Source organism: Rana temporaria, chromosome 11 (genome assembly GCF_905171775.1).
Source record: "Rana temporaria chromosome 11, aRanTem1.1, whole genome shotgun sequence".
Taxonomy (NCBI): Eukaryota; Metazoa; Chordata; class Amphibia; order Anura; family Ranidae; genus Rana; species Rana temporaria.
Window position 1 is genome coordinate 164,075,816 of NC_053499.1, and position 18,361 is coordinate 164,094,176.

The 18,361-nt window shown below is 60.1% G+C and overlaps 1 protein-coding gene across 1 annotated transcript; it reads left to right on the forward strand.

Moving 5' to 3' along the window:
• Positions 1-1,910: 1,910 nt before the first annotated feature.
• On the forward strand, positions 1,911-17,058 carry CTU2 (cytosolic thiouridylase subunit 2). The gene is made up of 6 exons (XM_040327801.1): positions 1,911-2,053; positions 11,701-11,775; positions 13,138-13,216; positions 14,123-14,182; positions 16,216-16,276; positions 16,853-17,058. Exons 1-6 carry the CDS (start codon positions 1,995-1,997, stop codon positions 17,056-17,058), a joined length of 540 nt encoding a protein of 179 aa, XP_040183735.1. The 5' UTR covers positions 1,911-1,994.
• The last annotated feature ends 1,303 nt before the right edge of the window (positions 17,059-18,361 follow it).

An 18,361-nucleotide genomic window follows, 5' to 3' on the forward strand; every position in this document is an offset into this window, starting at 1 on the left:
CAACGTCACTATATATATATATATATATCAAAACCCCGCCCATCTCTTCATCTCCCTGAGATAACTCCTCCCTCCAGCGTTTTCCGCCTCCTCGTCGCTATGTGAGATGAACAGGTGTTTTGTCAGATTAGGTAACGGAAGTGAGGTTCTGTCGCCACCATCTTGGTACACCCCGCACTCGTCCGCAGTAAGGATACAGTGAGAAGTTGGTGTTCTGCCCGGCCCACTGTACATGTGCGATGCGTTCCACAGTGTGATGGGTAGCGCTGTTCTGAGCGGGGCGGGCCGCGGCGGGAGCGAGCACCAATTACGAGTCGTTACAAGTAGAATACAGAACATCACATGACAACTAAAGAAATACAAGTAATGAAGTTTAAAAACGTTTGCAATAGAGAATGTGACGCGGCAATTATCTACTCCTCGCCCCGCCGCGGCCCACACCGCTTGTGCATGCTCAGTGTGCTCACAATCGTTCTATCAGAAAGCCGCTACCCATCACACACAGGTACACCTCCCAACTTTCTGAGATGGGAATGAGGGACACCTATCAGCAAAAGTATGCAGGTATAGGACACACCCCTTGCCACGCCCCCTTAAAGGAGAATTGTACAAAAATACAAGATTGGTTACACCCACAAGTGCTTTTTTTACCACTTCTCTTCCTTTATATCGGCTTTTGGAATTTACAAATGTAGCAATTTAGAGATCAGATGAAAGGTTTAGCTCTGGGAAACAATAGAACTCTATAGAGATCGGGACAAATGAGGAGGAATGAGGAACAGAGGGACATACTCCAAATCCGGGACAGTCCCTCCAAATCCGGGACAGTCCCTCTAAATCCAGGACAGTCCCTCCAAATCAGGGACATTACTCCAAATCAGGGACATTACTCCAAATCCGGGACAGTCCCTCTAAATCCAGGACAGTCCCTCCAAATCAGGGACAGTCCCTCCAAATCAGGGACATTACTCCAAATCCGGGACAGTCCCTCTAAATCCAGGACAGTCCCTCCAAATCAGGGACAGTCCCTCCAAATCAGGGACATTACTCCAAATCCGGGACAGTCCCTCTAAATCCAGGACAGTCCCTCCAAATCAGGGACAGTCCCTCCAAATCAGGGACATTACTCCAAATCCGGGACAGTCCCTCTAAATCCAGGACAGTCCCTCCAAATCAGGGACATTACTCCAAATCAGGGACATTACTCCAAATCAGGGACATTACTCCAAATCCGGGACAGTCCCTCCAAATCAGGGACAGTCCCTCTAAATCCAGGACAGTCCCTCCAAATCAGGGACATTACTCCAAATCAGGGACATTACTCCAAATCCGGGACAGTCCCTCCAAATCAGGGACAGTCCCTCTAAATCCAGGACAGTCCTTCCAAATCAGGGACATTACTCCAAATCTGGGACATTACTCCAAATCAGGGACAGTCCCTCCAAATCCGGGACATTACTCCAAATCAGGGACAGTCCCTCCAAATCCGGGACAGTTGGGAGCTCTGCACACATAATGTGTGGAACGCACTGTGGAGTAGGTAGTTTATTTTTACCAGTACCAGGACCTTATATAGTGATATTCGGGATTTAGAAATCCGTCGGACTGTTCTGAGTCTAAATTATAAAAGCAGCGGCGAGTTTTCTGGTCTCACAGGTTTGCTGATTTTATGATTCAACATCAAAACATTCAGAAAGATTTCTAAATCCCGAATGTCTCTTATCTGAGGTCCGTTTACTGCTAAAAATAAGTGTCAAATGCCAGACTCCGGGGGGGTGTAACAAGATGGCCGCTTGGCGACCTCTCACTGTATCCTTACTGCGGCCGAGTGCGGGGTGTACCAAGATGGCCGCGACGAAACGTCACTTCCGTTACAACTTCTGACCCACTTTCACCCATTAGCCAATCAGAGCGAAGTGTGTCGCAAGCAGATATGACGTCTTCAGAGCGGGCCGGAAGTTGCTGTCAGTGGAGTTAGTCACGTTGTGGAAGAAATGTGTGAGGTGGAGGAAAGAGAATGCCGGGAGGTGAAGAGAGAAGAGCCGGCCGGGAGGTGAGAGATCCCCGCTGAAGTCCCGCCTTGTGATTCTCTGTATATTGATAATCCTCTCAGAAGACAATATGGAGGAATAGCGGTGGGAAGGAGGAGTTCCGGTCATCTCTGTATTTTCTGACTGATAATAAACCCCCGCCTGTCCCGGGATCCGGTGCTGTGCCCAGCCGCCTCCTCCGCGTCCCTCCCCCGCGTCCTGCCCCGCCTCCTGCCTCTTCCCCCGCCTCCTCCGCGTCCTGCTCCTGCCTCTTCCCCCGCCTCCTCCGCGTCCCTCCCCCGCGTCCTGCCCCCGCCTCCTGCCTCTTCCCCCGCCTCCTCCACGTCCCTCCCCCCGCGTCCTGCTCCTGCCTCTTCCCCCGCCTCCTCCACGTCCCTCCCCCGCCTCCTGCCTCTTCCCCCCCGCCTCCTCCGCGTCCTGCCCCGCCTCCTGCCTCTTCCCCCGCCTCCTCCGCGTCCTGCCCCGCCTCCTGCCTCTTCCCCCGCCTCCTCCGCGTCCCTCCCCCGCGTCCTGCCTCTTCCCCCGCCTCCTCCACGTCCCTCCCCCGCGTCCTGCCCCGCCTCCTGCCTCTTCCCCCGCCTCCTCCGCGTCCTGCTCCTGCCTCTTCCCCCGCCTCCTCCGCGTCCTGCCCCCGCCTCCTGCCTCTTCCCCCGCCTCCTCCACGTCCCTCCCCCGCGTCCTGCCCCCGCCTCCTGCCTCTTCCCCCGCCTCCTCCACGTCCCTCCCCCCGCGTCCTGCTCCTGCCTCTTCCCCCGCCTCCTCCACGTCCCTCCCCCGCCTCCTGCCTCTTCCCCCCGCCTCCTCCGCGTCCTGCCCCGCCTCCTGCCTCTTCCCCCGCCTCGTCCTCCGCTTCCTTCCTCCGCCTCCTCCCCCGCATCCTCCTCCACGTCCCTCCCCCGCGTCCTGCCCCCGCCTTTTCCCCCACTTCCTTCCTCCTCCTCCACGTCCCTCCCCCGCGTCCTGCCCCCGCCTCCTCCTCCACGTCCTGCCCCCGCTTCCCCCCCCCCCTCCTCCTCCACGTCCCTCCCCCGTGTCCTGCCCCCGCCTTCTGCCTCTTCTTCCGTGTCCTGCCCCTGCCTCGTCCCCCTGCTTCCTTCCCCCCTCCTCCTCCTCCACGTCTCACCCCCGCATCCTGCCCTGCCTCTTCCCCCTGCGTCCTGCCCCGCCTCCTCCCCCGCCTTGTCCCTCCCCGCGTCCTGCCCCCGCCTCCTGCCTCTTCCCCCGCCTCCTCCGCGTCCCTCCCCGCGTCCTGCCCCCGCCTCCTGGCCCTGCCTCTTCCTCTTCCCCCGCCTCGTCCTCCGCTTCCTTCCTCCTCCCCCGCATCCTCCTCCACGTCCCTCCCCCGCGTCCTGCCCCCGCCTTTTCCCCCGCGTCCTGCCCCCGCCTCCTCCTCCACGTCCTGCCCCCGCTTCCCCCCCCTCCTCCTCCACGTCCCTCCCCCGCGTCCTGCCCCCGCCTTTTCCCCCACTTCCTTCCTCCACCTCCTCCACGTCCCTCCCCCGCGTCTTGCCCCCGCCTCCTCCTCCACGTCCTGCCCCCGCTTCCTCCCCCCCTCCTCCACGTCCCTCCCCCGCGTCCTGCCCCCGCCTCCTGCCTCTTCCCCCGCCTCCTCCACGTCCCTCCCCCCGCGTCCTGCTCCTGCCTCTTCCCCCGCCTCCTCCGCGTCCCTCCCCCGCGTCCTGCCCCCGCCTCCTGCCTCTTCCCCCGCCTCCTCCGCGTCCCTCCCCCGCGTCCTGCCCCCGCCTCCTGCCTCTTCCCCCGCCTCCTCCACGTCCCTCCCCCCGCGTCCTGCTCCTGCCTCTTCCCCCGCCTCCTCCGCGTCCCTCCCCCGCGTCCTGCCCCCGCCTCCTGCCTCTTCCCCCTGCCTCCTCCGCGTCCTGCCCCGCCTCCTGCCTCTTCCCCCGCATCGTCCTCCGCTTCCTTCCTCCTCCCCCGCATCCTCCTCCACGTCCCGCCCCCGCCTTTTCCCCCGCGTCCTGCCCCCGCCTCCTCCTCCACGTCCTGCCCCCGCTTCCCCCCCCTCCTCCTCCACGTCCCTCCCCCGCGTCCTGCCCCTGCCTTTTCCCCCGCGTCCTGCCCCCGCCTCCTCCCCCGCGTCCTGCCCCCGCTTCCCCCCCCTCCTCCTCCACGTCCCTCCCCCGCGTCCTGCCCCCGCCTTTTCCCCCGCGTCCTGCCCCCGCCTCCTCCTCCACGTCCTGCCCCCGCTTCCCCCTCCTCCTCCTCCACGTCCCACCCCCGCATCCTGCCCTGCCTCTTCCCCCTGCGTCCTGCTCCGCCTCCTCCCCCGCCTTGTCCCTCCCCCGCGTCCTGCCTCTTCCCCCGCCTCCTCCGCGTCCCTCCCCCGCGTCCTGCCCCGCCTCCTGCCTCTTCCCCCGCCTCGTCCTCCGCCTCCTCCCCCGCATCCTCCTCCACGTCCCTCCCCCGCGTCCTGCCCCCGCCTTTTCCCCCACTTCCTTCCCCCGCCTCCTCCTCCACGTCCTGCCCCCGCTTCCCCCCCTCCTCCTCCACGTCCCTCCCCCGTGTCCTGCCCCGCCTCCTGCCTCTTCTTCCGTGTCCTGCCCCTGCCTCGTCCCCCTGCTTCCTTCTCCCCTCCTCCTCCTCCACGTCCCACCCCCGCATCCTGCCCTGCCTCTTCCCCCTGCGTCCTGCCCCGCCTCCTCCCCCGCGTCCTGCCCCCGCCTCCTGCCTCTTCCCCTGCCTCCTCCGCGTCCCTCCCCCGCGTCCTGCCCCCGCCTCCTGCACGTCCCTCCCCGCGTCCTGCCCCCGCCTCCTGGCCCTGCCTCTTCCTCTTCCCCCGCCTCGTCCTCCGCTTCCTTCCTCCTCCCCCGCATCCTCCTCCACGTCCCTCCCCCGCGTCCTGCCCCCGCCTTTTCCCCCGCGTCCTGCCCCCGCCTCCTCCTCCACGTCCTGCCCCCGCTTCCCCCCCTCCTCCTCCACGTCCCTCCCCCGCGTCTTGCCCCCGCCTCCTGCCTCTTCTTCCGTGTCCTGCCCCTGCCTCGTCCCCCTGCTTCCTTCCCCCCTCCTCCTCCTCCACGTCCCACCCCCGCATCCTGCCCTGCCTCTTCCCCCTGCGTCCTGCTCCGCCTCCTCCCCCGCCTTGTCCCTCCCCCCGCGTCCTGCCTCTTCCCCCGCCTCCTCCGCGTCCCTCCCCCGCGTCCTGCCCCCGCCTCCTGCACGTCCCTCCCCGCGTCCTGCCCCCGCCTCCTGGCCCTGCCTCTTCCTCTTCCCCCGCCTCGTCCTCCGCTTCCTTCCTCCTCCACCGCATCCTCCTCCACGTCCCTCCCCCGCATCCTGCCCCTGCCTTTTCCCCCACTTCCTTCCTCCACGTCCCTCCCCCGCGTCCTGCCCCCGCCTCCTCCACGTCCTGCCCCCGCTTCCTCCCCCCCCTCCTCCTCCACGTCCCTCCCCCGTGTCCTGCCCCCGCCTCCTGCCTCTTCTTCCGTGTCCTGCCCCTGCCTCGTCTCCCTGCTTCCTTCCCCCCTCCTCCTCCACGTCCCACCCCCGCGTCCTGCCCCCGCCTCTTCCCCCGCGTCCTGCCCCGCCTCCTGCCTCTTCCCCGCCTCCTCCGCGTCCTGCCCCCGCCTCCTGCCTCTTCCCCCGCCTCCTCCGCGTCCTGCCCCCCGCCTCCTGCCTCTTCCCCCGCCTCCTCCACGTCCCTCCCCCCGCGTCCTGCTCCTGCCTCTTCCCCCGCCTCCTCCGCGTCCCTCCCCCGCGTCCTGCCCCCGCCTCCTGCCTCTTCCCCCTGCCTCCTCCGCGTCCTGCCCCGCCTCCTGCCTCTTCCCCCGCCTCGTCCTCCGCTTCCTTCCTCCGCCTCCTCCCCCGCATCCTCCTCCACGTCCCTCCCCCGCGTCCTGCCCCCGCCTTTTCCCCCACTTCCTTCCCCCGCCTCCTCCTCCACGTCCTGCCCCCGCTTCCCCCCCCTCCTCCTAAACGTCCCTCCCCCGTGTCCTGCCCCCGCCTCCTGCCTCTTCTTCCGTGTCCTGCCCCTGCCTCGTCCCCCTGCTTCCTTCCCCCCTCCTCCACGTCCCACCCCCGCATCCTGCCCTGCCTCTTCCCCCTGCGTCCTGCCCCGCCTCCTCCCCCGCCTTGTCCCTCCCCCGCGTCCTGCCTCTTCCCCCGCCTCCCCCGCGTCCCTCCCCCGCGTCCTGCCCCCGCCTCCTGCACGTCCCTCCCCGCGTCCTGCCCCCGCCTCCTGGCCCTGCCTCTTCCTCTTCCCCGCCTCGTCCTCCGCTTCCTTCCTCCTCCACCGCATCCTCCTCCACGTCCCTCCCCCGCATCCTGCCCCTGCCTTTTCCCCCACTTCCTTCCTCCACGTCCCTCCCCCGCGTCTTGCCCCCGCCTCCTCCACGTCCTGCCCCCGCCTTTTCCCCCCCTCCTCCTCCACGTCCCTCCCCCGTGTCCTGCCCCCGCCTCCTGCCTCTTCTTCCGTGTCCTGCCCCTGCCTCGTCCCCCTGCTTCCTTCCCCCCTCCTCCTCGTCCCACCCCCGCATCCTGCCCTGCCTCCTCCCCCGCCTTGTCCCTCCCCCGCGTCCTGCCCCCGCCTCCTGCCTCTTCCCCCGCCTCCTCCGCGTCCCTCCCCCGCGTCCTGCCCCCGCCTCCTGCACGTCCCTCCCCGCGTCCTGGCCCTGCCTCTTCCTCCTCCCCCGCATCCTCCTCCACGTCCCTCCCCCGCGTCCTGCCCCCGCCTTTTCCCCCGCGTCCTGCCCCCGCCTCCACGTCCTGCCCCCGCTTCCCCCCCCTCCTCCTCCACGTCCCTCCCCCGCGTCTTGCCCCCGCCTCCTGCCTCTTCTTCCGTGTCCTGCCCCTGCCTCGTCCCCCTGCTTCCTTCCCCCCTCCTCCTCCTCCACGTCCCACCCCCGCATCCTGCCCTGCCTCTTCCCCCTGCGTCCTGCTCCGCCTCCTCCCCCGCCTTGTCCCTCCCCCGCGTCCTGCCTCTTCCCCCGCCTCCTCCGCGTCCCTCCCCCGCGTCCTGCCCCCGCCTCCTGCACGTCCCTCCCCGCGTCCTGCCCCTGGCCCTGCCTCTTCCTCTTCCCCCGCCTCGTCCTCCGCTTCCTTCCTCCTCCACCGCATCCTCCTCCACGTCCCTCCCCCGCATCCTGCCCCCGCCTTTTCCCCCACTTCCTTCCCCCGCCTCCTCCTCCACGTCCTGCCCCCGCTTCCCCCCCCTCCTCCTCCACGTCCCTCCCCCGTGTCCTGCCCCCGCCTCCTGCCTCTTCTTCCGTGTCCTGCCCCTGCCTCGTCCCCCTGCTTCCTTCCCCCCTCCTCCTCCTCCACGTCCCACCCCCCGCATCCTGCCCTGCCTCTTCCCCCTGCGTCCTGCCCCGCCTCCTCCCCCGCCTTGTCCCTCCCCCGCGTCCTGCCCCCGCCTCCTGCCTCTTCCCCCGCCTCCTCCGCGTCCCTCCCCCGCGTCCTGCCCCCGCCTCCTGCACGTCCCTCCCCGCGTCCTGCCCCCGCCTCCTGGCCCTGCCTCTTCCTCTTCCCCCGCCTCGTCCTCCGCTTCCTTCCTCCTCCCCCGCATCCTCCTCCACGTCCCTCCCCCGCGTCCTGCCCCCGCCTTTTCCCCCGCGTCCTGCCCCCGCCTCCTCCTCCACGTCCTGCCCCCGCTTCCCCCCCTCCTCCTCCACGTCCCTCCCCCGCGTCTTGCCCCCGCCTCCTGCCTCTTCTTCCGTGTCCTGCCCCTGCCTCGTCCCCCTGCTTCCTTCCCCCCTCCTCCTCCTCCATGTCCCACCCCCGCATCCTGCCCTGCCTCTTCCCCCTGCGTCCTGCCCCGCCTCCTCCCCCGCCTTGTCCCTCCCCCGCGTCCTGCCTCTTCCCCCGCCTCCTCCGCGTCCCTCCCCCGCGTCCTGCCCCCGCCTCCTGCACGTCCCTCCCCGCGTCCTGCCCCCGTCTCCTGGCCCTGCCTCTTCCTCTTCCCCCGCCTCGTCCTCCGCTTCCTTCCTCCTCCACCGCATCCTCCTCCACGTCCCTCCCCCGCATCCTGCCCCGCCTTTTCCCCCACTTCCTTCCTCCACCTCCTCCACGTCCCTCCCCAGCGTCTTGCCCCCGCCTCCTCCTCCACGTCCTGCCCCCGCTTCCTCCCCCCCTCCTCCTCCACGTCCCTCCCCCGCGTCCTGCCCCGCCTCCTGCCTCTTCCCCCGCCTCGTCCTCCGCTTCCTTCCTCCGCCTCCTCCCCCGCATCCTCCTCCACGTCCCTCCCCCGCGTCCTGCCCCCGCCTTTTCCCCCACTTCCTTCCCCCGCCTCCTCCTCCACGTCCTGCCCCCGCCTCCTGCCTCTTCTTCCGTGTCCTGCCCCTGCCTCGTCCCCCTGCTTCCTTCCCCCCTCCTCCTCCTCCACGTCCCACCCCCGCATCCTGCCCTGCCTCTTCCCCCTGCATCCTGCTCCGCCTCCTCCCCCGCCTTGTCCCTCACCCGCGTCCTGCCTCTTCCCCCGCCTCCTCCGCGTCCCTCCCCCGCGTCCTGCCCCCGCCTCCTGCCTCTTCCCCCGCCTCCTGCACGTCCCTCCCCCGCGTCCTGCCCCCGCCTCCTGCCTCTTCCCCCGCCTCCTGCACGTCCCTCCCCGCGTCCTGCCCCCGCCTCCTGCACGTCCCTCCCCGCGTCCTGCCCCCGCCTCCTGGCCCTGCCTCTTCCTCTTCCCCCGCCTCGTCCTCCGCTTCCTTCCTCCTCCACCGCATCCTCCTCCACGTCCCTCCCCCGCATCCTGCCCCCGCCTTTTCCCCCACTTCCTTCCTCCACCTCCTCCACGTCCCTCCCCCGCGTCTTGCCCCCGCCTCCACGTCCTGCCCCCGCTTCCTCCCCCCCCTCCTCCTCCACGTCCCTCCCCCGTGTCCTGCCCCCGCCTCCTGCCTCTTCTTCCGTGTCCTGCCCCTGCCTCGTCTCCCTGCTTCCTTCCCCCCTCCTCCTCCACGTCCCACCCCCGCGTCCTGCCCCCGCCTCTTCCCCTGCGTCCTGCCCCGCCTCCTCCCCCGCCTTGTCCCTCCTCCGCATCATGCCCCTGCGTCCTCCCTGGCCCTGCCTCTTCCCCCGCATCCTCCACCGCCTCGTCCCCCGCTTCCTTTCCCCGCCTCCTGCCCACGCGTCCTCCCCGGCATCTTGCCCCCGCCTCGCATGCGCGAGTGACACTGCACTCTGACCGGTCCCAAAGTCTTCTAGAATTCATTGTGTGTCCCAGAAGACTTCAGGAGGGGGAAGGAGAACTTCCGAATGCCGTGGGAGTGGGTACCTGGCAAAATCGGGTACCCCCCCCTCAGTTTCACAAACAGAACACGGGGAGGAGGCCTTAAAACAAAACTTCCAGTTTTTGGGCGGTACTCTGCTTTAAGGGGGGTGTGGCAGGGGTGTGTCCTTTGCCTGCATACATTTGCTAATAGGTGTCTCTCATTCCCATTTCAGAAAGATGGGAGGTGTGTTGCGGATGAGGAGGGGAAAGAGAGTAAAGGGGGAGGGGCTGTACCCAGCAAACACTTGAGTGACGTTTTTGCGGGCAGAGTTTGGACTTGGGTGAAGTCGGGGATTGGGGCAGAGTTGGTGGAGGTGGAGTTAGGGTGGAGTTGGGGGATTGGGGCAGGGTTGGGATCAGGGCAGAATAAGGGTGGAGTTTGGGCGTTGGGGTGGGGTTAGGGTTTAGAAGCGGGATTATGACGGAATCAGGGTAAAGTTTGGGCAGCGGGGTGGGTTTAGGGTTTTGGAGGTGGAGTTGGGGGATAGGGGTAGGATTGGGGCGGAATCAGGGTAGAGTTTGGACATTGAGGAAGGGTTTGAGGGCGGGGTTGGGATTTGGGTGGGGATTGGAGGCAGGGATTGAGGTGGGGTTAGGGTTTGAAGGCGGGTTGGGATATGGGTGGAGTTGGGGGGTGGGGATTGAGGTGGGTTATGATTTGAAGGCGGGGTTTGGGATATGGGTGGATTTGGGGGGGTGGGGATTGGAGGCAGGGATTGAGGTAGGGTTGGGGTTTGAAGGCGGGGTTGGTATTTGGATGAAGTTTGGAAATTGGGGTGGAGTTGGGGGGGGGGGCGGGGATTGGTTGCCAGGATTGAGGTGGAGTTGGGGTTTGAAGGCGGGGCGGGGGGGGGATTGGTTGCCAGGATGGAGGTGGAGTTGGGGTTTGAAGGCGGGGGGGGGGGATTGGAGGCAGGGATTGAGGTGGGGTTAGGGTTTGAAGGCGGGGTTGGGATATGGGTGGAGTTGGGGGGGGGGTGTAGATTGGAGGCAGGGATTGAGGTGGGGTTAGGGTTTGAAGGCGGGGTTGGTATTTGGGTGGAGTTGGGGGGGGGGGAGTGGGGATTGGAGGCAGGGATTGAGGTAGAGTTTGAAGGCGGGGTTGGGATTTGGGTGGAGTTTGGACATTAGGGTGGGGATTGAAGGCGGGGTTGGGATTTGGGTGGAGTTTGGACATTAGGGTGGGGATTGAAGGCGGGGTTGGGATTTGGGGGGTTGGGATTTGGGGGGTGGGGATTGAAGGCGGGGTTGGGATTTGGGTGGCGTTTGGACATTGGGGTGGAGTTGGGGGGTGGGGATTGAAGACGGGGTTGGGATTTGGGTGGCGTTTGGACATTGGGGTGGAGTTGGGGTTTGAAGGCGGGGTTGGTATTTGGATGGAGTTTGGACATTGGGGTGGAGTTGGGGGGTGGGGATTGAAGGCGGGGTTGGGATTTGGGGCGGGGTTGGGATATGGGTGGAGTTGGGGGGGGGGGGGATTGGAGGCAGGGATTGAGGTAGGGTTTGAAGGCGGGGTTGGGATTTGGGTGGAGTTTGGACATTGGGGTGGAGTTGGGGGGTGGGGATTGAAGGCGGGGTTGGTATTTGGATGGAGTTTGGACATTGGGGTGGAGTTGGGGATTGAAGGCAGGGTTGGGATTTGGGTGGAGTTGGGGGGTGGGGATTGAAGGCGGGGTTGGTATTTGGGTGGAGTTTGGACATTGGGGTGGAGTTGGGGGGTGGGGATTGAAGGCGGGGTTGGGATTTGGGGGGGGGGGGATTGGAGGCAGGGATTGAGGTAGGGTTTGAAGGCGGGGTTGGGATATGGGTGGAGTTGGGGGGGGGGGTGGGGATTGGAGGCAGGGATTGAGGTAGGGTTTGAAGGCGGGGTTGGGATATGGGTGGAGTTGGGGGGGGGGGGGGTGGGGATTGGAGGCAGGGATTGAGGTAGGGTTTGAAGGCGGGGTTGGTGTTTGGGTGGAGTTTGGACATTAGGGTGGAGTTGGGGGGTGGGGATTGAAGGTGGGGTGGGTATTGGGGCGGAGTCGGTGAGATGGAAAGGGTAAATTGTTGGTCTATGGTTTGGTTGCAGGGTCGGTGAGATGGGGTTGGGGTTTGAAGGCTGATTTGGGTGGAGTTTGGACATTGGGGTGGGGATTGAAGGCGGGGTTTTGGATTTGGGTGGGGTGGGGATTGGAGGCAGGGATTGAGGTGGGTTTAGGGTTTGAAGGCGGGGTTGGTATTTGGGTGGAGTTGGGGGGGGGGGGTGGGGATTGGAGGCAGGGTTTGAAGGTGGGGTTGGGATTTGGGTGGAGTTGGGGTTTGAAGGTGGGGTTGGGATTTGGGTGGAGTTTGAACATTGGGGTGGAGTTGGGGGGTGGGGATTGAAGGCGGGGTGGGTATTGGGGCGGAGTCAGTGAGATGGAAGGGTAAATTGTTATGGTTTGGTTGCAGGGTCGGTGAGCGGTGTATGAAATGCCGGGAGTCCCCCGCTGTCCTCATCATCCGGGTCGGAGACGCCTTCTGCAGGTCAGTGTCCTTCCTGAATCGTTCTTCAGAGGTTCTCATAAAAAAGACCGGATGAGCCACAGATGTACTTCGGGTGATAGAGAAGAGTTCCGGGTGTTTTATACTGTGACATCACCACCCCATCCCTTCACCTCATCCAATCAGAGAACACTTTACCTTCATTCATGAAATGCACTCTCTGAACTCCACTGTAGTAGCTGTGTAGTAGTAGTGATGTGTATAAAGGGATTTCCTATCTATCTCATAAAATTAGAATATCATCAAAAAGTTCATTTATTTCAGTAATTCAATTAAAAAAAGTGAAACTCCGATATTCTATATAGATACATTACACCAGGGCCTGACAGATTTACTTGGAATCGCCCCGTCCCGCCAAGCTCGCGCGCAGAAGCGAACACATACGTGAGCGGCGCCCGCATATGAAAACGGCGTTCAAACCACACATGTGAGGTATCGCCGCGATCGTAATTCTAGCCGTAGACCTCCCCTGTAACTCAAAACATGCAACCTGTAGAATTTTTTAAACGTCACCTATGGAGATTTTAAAGGGTAAAAGTTTGTCGCCATTCCACGAGCGGGCGCAATTTTGAAGCGTGACATGTTGGGTATCAATTTACTCGGCATAACATTATCTTTCACAATATAAAAAAAAAATGGGCTAAATTTTCTGGTTTTAATTTAAAAAGTGTATTTTCTTCCCAAAAAAGTGCACTTGTAAGACCGCTGCGCAAATACGGTGTGACGGAAAGTATTGCAATGTCCACCATTTTATTCTCTAGGGTGTTACAATAACAAATATATATTGTATAATGATTTTCTCTTCCTGTATAACAGAGTGTGGTGTCTGGCTATACAGCCAAGATGGATAACATTGCTGATTGGAGGAAAGGCGCACACCCCCCTCTCATCATAGGCAGAGATTCTCCGAGGTGTTTTGTAACAGGGCCAGCTCCCTGCTAATCTATTTATAGCAACCTCCCCGGACAGAGGATTCTGGCTGCTTTTATCTGATGTGAGGATTTGTCAGGAGTTCTCAGGCTGATAACAGAGGAAGGGTCAGGAGAGGGGTGAGGGACACAATACTGCAGATCTATGTGCCCGGTACTCGCTCGGGGGTCCTCTTCCATGAATTACGGCATCAATGGGGCGTGGCCTGGAGGCGACCAGCCTGGGTTCTCTATGGGGTTCAGGTCAGGCCAGTTTGCTGGCCAATCAAGCACAGCGATCCCATGATCATGTGACCAGGTATTGGTAGTTTTGGCAATGTGGGAGGAGCCAAGTCCTGCTGGAAAATGGAATCTCTATAAATCCGGTCAGCAGAGGGAATCCAGAATGTAGATCATCTCTCTTCTCTTCCTCCAGGTCCTGCTTCAGGGAATACTTTGTGCACAAATTCCGAGCCGCGTTGGGGAAGAACCGAGTGGTGTTCCCAGGAGAGAAGGTGAGCGGAGATTGTGGGGTGTATTGGGGGGACTCCGGGGGCGGGACGCACCCCCCATGTTCTCTATTTACAGCCTCTTTTTGCTGCTGAATACTTTTGCTCAGCCTGTTGGTGCCGGCCAGTGTAGTGCGGACGCACCAATAACATTATTTTTTTATTTTTTTTACTACGAGTGACAAAACTTTATTATATTACTCACCAATTACCGATCCCGACCGCAACTGTTTCCTCTACACTTCAGCAACGGTACAAAGCATTGAACAGTTCATTACAAATGACCTTTTTTATTTATTTTTTGTGAAAAGTGTAAAAATATTAACGCAAGAAAACAAAGAAAAAAAAATGTTTTAATAGTTTATAAAATGGAAGTAGAAAAAAAAAACAGGAAGATAATTTAAATGGAGACGGAGAATAAGGAGTTAATTGGGGCTGATTAGAGTAAATGAGGGGTTAAACAGAGAAATATTGTCAGGTTGCTTTAAACTTCATCTGCAGAGGGAAGTTCATCTCTTTGATCTGTAGATGAAGAAACAGAAAGATACAAAACAATGTTTCTCTTTACCTTTGGGCTGAGCGATGTTGTTGATGGACATTTCCCAGCTGCCCCTCCCCCCCCCTTTTTTATATGACGGCTCCAATCACCAGGACTTCAGTTTATCGGGGAACCCCTCTGAGTCATCGGTTGTTTAGGACGCTGCGGCCTTCACAACCGATAATTGCCAGGTGTGTGTTTTTTTACATTTCGGGTGTCGGTGGGGGAATCCGGCTGAAAGAAGCGAGAATGGAAATATCTGTTTCATGCGATTTCCGATACGGGTTCAAATTCTTAGTATTGGTGGAACCCCAATGTGTACCATCCTCCAGAACATGACGATTGATCGCTGTCTGATCTTCTGCTGGTTTCAGGTTCTCTTGGCGTATTCCGGCGGGCCGTCCTCTAGCGCTCTGATCCAGCAGGTTCAGGAGGTAAGAACCAATCACTGATGTTTTATAGGTAAAATGGCCATAAAAATCTGTATTGTACAAATGAAGACCGTGTGAGGTGTGAAAGGAGAAGGAAAAAAGATTGACTCCAAATAAGATTTTCACCGAACACCACCACCGCTTACACCGCACCGCCCACCACCGCGCACCGCCGCTTACACCGCCCACCACCGCCGCTTACACCGCACACCACCACCGCTTACACTGCCCCTTACACCGCACACCACCGCTTACACCGCACACCACCGCTTACACCGCACACCACCGCTTACACTGCCCACCACCGCTTACACTGCCCACCACCGCTTACACTGCCCACCACCGCTTACACTGCCCACCACCGCTTACACTGCCCACCACCGCTTACACTGCCCACCACCGCTTACACTGCCCACCACCGCTTACACTGCCCACCACCGCGCACCACCGCTTACACTGCCCCTTACACCGCGCACCACCGCTTACACTGCCCCTTACACCGCCCACCACCGCTTACACTGCCCACCACCGCTTACACTGCCCACCACCGCTTACACTGCCCACCACCGCTTACACTGCCCACCACCGCTTACACTGCCCACCACCGCTTACACTGCCCACCACCGCTTACACTGCCCACCACTGCTTACACTGCCCACCACCGCTTACACTGCCCACCACCGCTTACACTGCCCACCACCGCTTACACTGCCCACCACCGCTTACACTGCCCACCACCGCTTACACTGCCCACCACCGCTTACACCGCCCACCACCGCTTACACCGCCCACCACCGCTTACACTGCCCACCACCGCTTACACTGCCCACCACCGCTTACACCGCGCACCACCACTTACACTGCCCACCACCGCTTACACTGCCCACCACCGCTTACACTGCCCACCACCGCTTACACTGCCCACCACCGCTTACACTGCCCACCACCGCTTACACTGCCCACCACCGCTTACACTGCCCACCACCGCTTACACTGCCCACCACCGCTTACACTGCCCACCACCGCTTACACTGCCCACCACCGCTTACACTGCCCACCACCGCTTACACTGCCCACCACCGCTTACACCGCGCACCACCGCTTACACCACCGCTTACACCGCCCACCACCACCGCTTACACCGCCCACCACCACCGCTTACACTGCCCACCACCGCTTACACTGCCCACCACCGCTTACACTGCCCACCACCGCTTACACTGCCCACCACCGCTTACACCGCACTGCGCACCACCGCCCACCACCGCTTACACTGCCCACCACCGCTTACACTGCCCACCACCGCTTACACCGCCCACCACCCCAACTCTACTACTACTACTACTACTACTGTATACTTACCTGACCCCCTTCTCCATCCAACACTTCTCTTCCTTCCTTCCTTCCTTCCTTCCTTCCTTCCTTCCTTCCTTCCCTCTCCTCCCTCTCCTCCCTCCCTCCCTCTCCTCCCTCCCTCCCTCTCGCTCTTTCTCCTCCAATTGGCTCCTGCTACTGTCAATCACAGCCAGTGAGGAGGGGATGTGGGCGGGACCAAGCCACACAGAGCCGGTGACTTGTCCTTAAGGTTCCCCTAACGAGAAAGTTCCTTCAAGGACTGCGCATCCCCGTGGATTGGAGGATGTTAAGAAAAGAGCCAGGAGGCCGAGCGAGCGGAGCGAGGACATGAGGCCGACTGGCCACTTTCCTCGAAATCCACGTCGCCCTGGATGCCGGCCGAGGTTCGGAGATTTCCGTCAGCAAGTTTGCGCCTGCGCAGTCCTTGAAGGAACTTTCCCTTTAGCCGGAACCATATCGGCATTTTACCGGCTGAGGAGCGAGCACACAAGTGGCTGTGTATGGTGGGCACTTGGTTAGGGAGAGGGGCCAGGAGCGTCGGCGTGGGGCCCCAGAAGAGGAGGATTGGGGCTGCTCTGTGTAGAACCATCACAGAGCCGGGAAGTTTGATATGATTGTCATTTACAATAGAAATAATCTCTTTATATGGCTGTAAACTGACCGGGATTTGTATCTTCCAGGGGCGGAGCTGCGATGCTCCTAAGAAGCTGCGTTTTGAACCCGCCATTCTGTTTATTGATGGTGAGTAGGGGGAATATCGATCGTTCACAGTCCTTTTTGGGTTAAGCGGGAAAATATTTATCACTGAAAACTCTCAGACCGCCGTCATTGGTCAGCGGAGTTCAGAAATGTGACAGCGACGCGATTTTATTTCATGTTTCACTCGGCTGATCCTCTATGAAGGAAATCGGCAAATACAATGTAAGGAGAGCGAATAAGAGGAATCACAAGACTCTCTTCTTCAGGCAGATAACCCACCCCCCCCCTTCTCCTTCTGTGGTCCATAGACAGGCAGAGAAATCAGCAGATTGCTGAGGAGAGCCGGACATTAGAGGAAGTGAGCAGAATCCCTCCATCGGGGTCACTGATGGCAATCCCTGCACCCTGATTGGGGGGAGGGGGGAAGGGTTGGATTCTCTGTAAGGTGTTCATTGCTGTTTTTGTACGTTTTTCATTTCTTCACGCCGAGTCCCGGGGGATGGGAAATTCTCCTGAAGGAAGAGAAGTTTTAGTACAAACCAATCAGATTCCTGTATTGTGATGTATGTGAGCGGCGGCTTCCAACCCCAACACTGCGGATGTCTCCTCTCTCTATAGAAGGCGCCGTGTGCGGCCGGAGCTGGGAGGAGCGAGAGCGGGACGTGTCTGAAATAGAGAACATTCTAAAAGGAACCTCGTTACCGTATCACATCCTGTACATGGAGCAGGTGAGTCTTTATACCCCCCCCCTTTATACAGCGGGGGGGGGGAGGGGTTGTGTAGTGATAATGTATATGTATCCAGTAGTCCGGTTAGATAATTGATATCTTTGATGTTAGTATGATGACCATAAATTACGTTGTTTCGCAGCGACTCAGGCTCTCCAGAGAACACAAAATTTTATTAACTTCCAATAACATACAAAGATCCAAAGTCCACAGACGATACAAATATCCTGCAGAGTATTTCAGAATCCCATCTTTTCCTAGACCTGTGCAATATTCATCATAGAGTGACAAGACTAGCTGAATGCCAGCTTGACTGCCTCAAATATTGGTCTCACACTGGAGGGGGGGTCAACCAAATGTTCCCATTGAATAAATACCCCCCTCAAGTCTAATTACCATCAATAAATACTTCCTTCCTCAGAGCCGGTTCACACTGGGGCGGCACGACTTCGGGGGCGAATCGGCAAGGCGTTCTGAAGGCGACTTCTAAGGCGACTTGCAAAATGACTTCTGTATAGACGTCCATGCAAATCGCCCCGAGTCGCCCCCGAAGTCGTACAGGAACCTTTTTCTAAGGCGGAGCCACTATTAGAACGGTTCCATTGACTACAATGGGACGCGACTTGTCAGGCGGCTGTGTCGCCAGACGAGTCGCCCCAGTGTGAACCGGGTCTTACCAGGCCATCTCACACACCTAGGTCGTCTTAGGTAAGATTAACACATCAAAGGGTCCTCAGCTGTTCCTTTGATCTGTGACCACTAACCCAGCAAACACCTTTTGATGTGTAACCTTGAATTCCTGTATGTCACACATATATACTGTGCCTTACATATACCACAATATTTTACAATACCTACATATCTATATTAATATTACAACAGGTTGTATTCGATCGGCTGCTGATTTTGTGACGAAGAAACGATCGGTCTCTATAATTTTATTGGTCGGATTATTAGAACAGTGAGAGAAAAACAACAAAAATATCCAGAAAAACACATTTCATAAAAGTTATAAATTGATTTGCATTTTAATGAGTGAAATAAGTATTTGATCCCCGACCAATCGGCGAGATTTCTGGCTCCCGGGTGTCTTCTATACAGGTGATGAGCTGAGATTAGGAGCACTCTCTCTCTCGCTCTCTCTTATAGGGACTTCTAATCTCAGCTTGTTACCTGTATAAAAGACACCCGCCCACAGAATTAATCAGATTCCAATCTCTCCACCATGGGGGAGAGCAAAGATCTGTCAGAGGACGTCGGGGAGAAGATTGGAGATCTACACAAGGCTGGTATCGGCTACAAGACTCTCGCCAAGCAGCTTGGTGGGAGGAGACAACAGCTGGTGGGAGGAGACAACAGTTGGTGGGATTATTCACTAATGGAAGAAACACAAAATAAC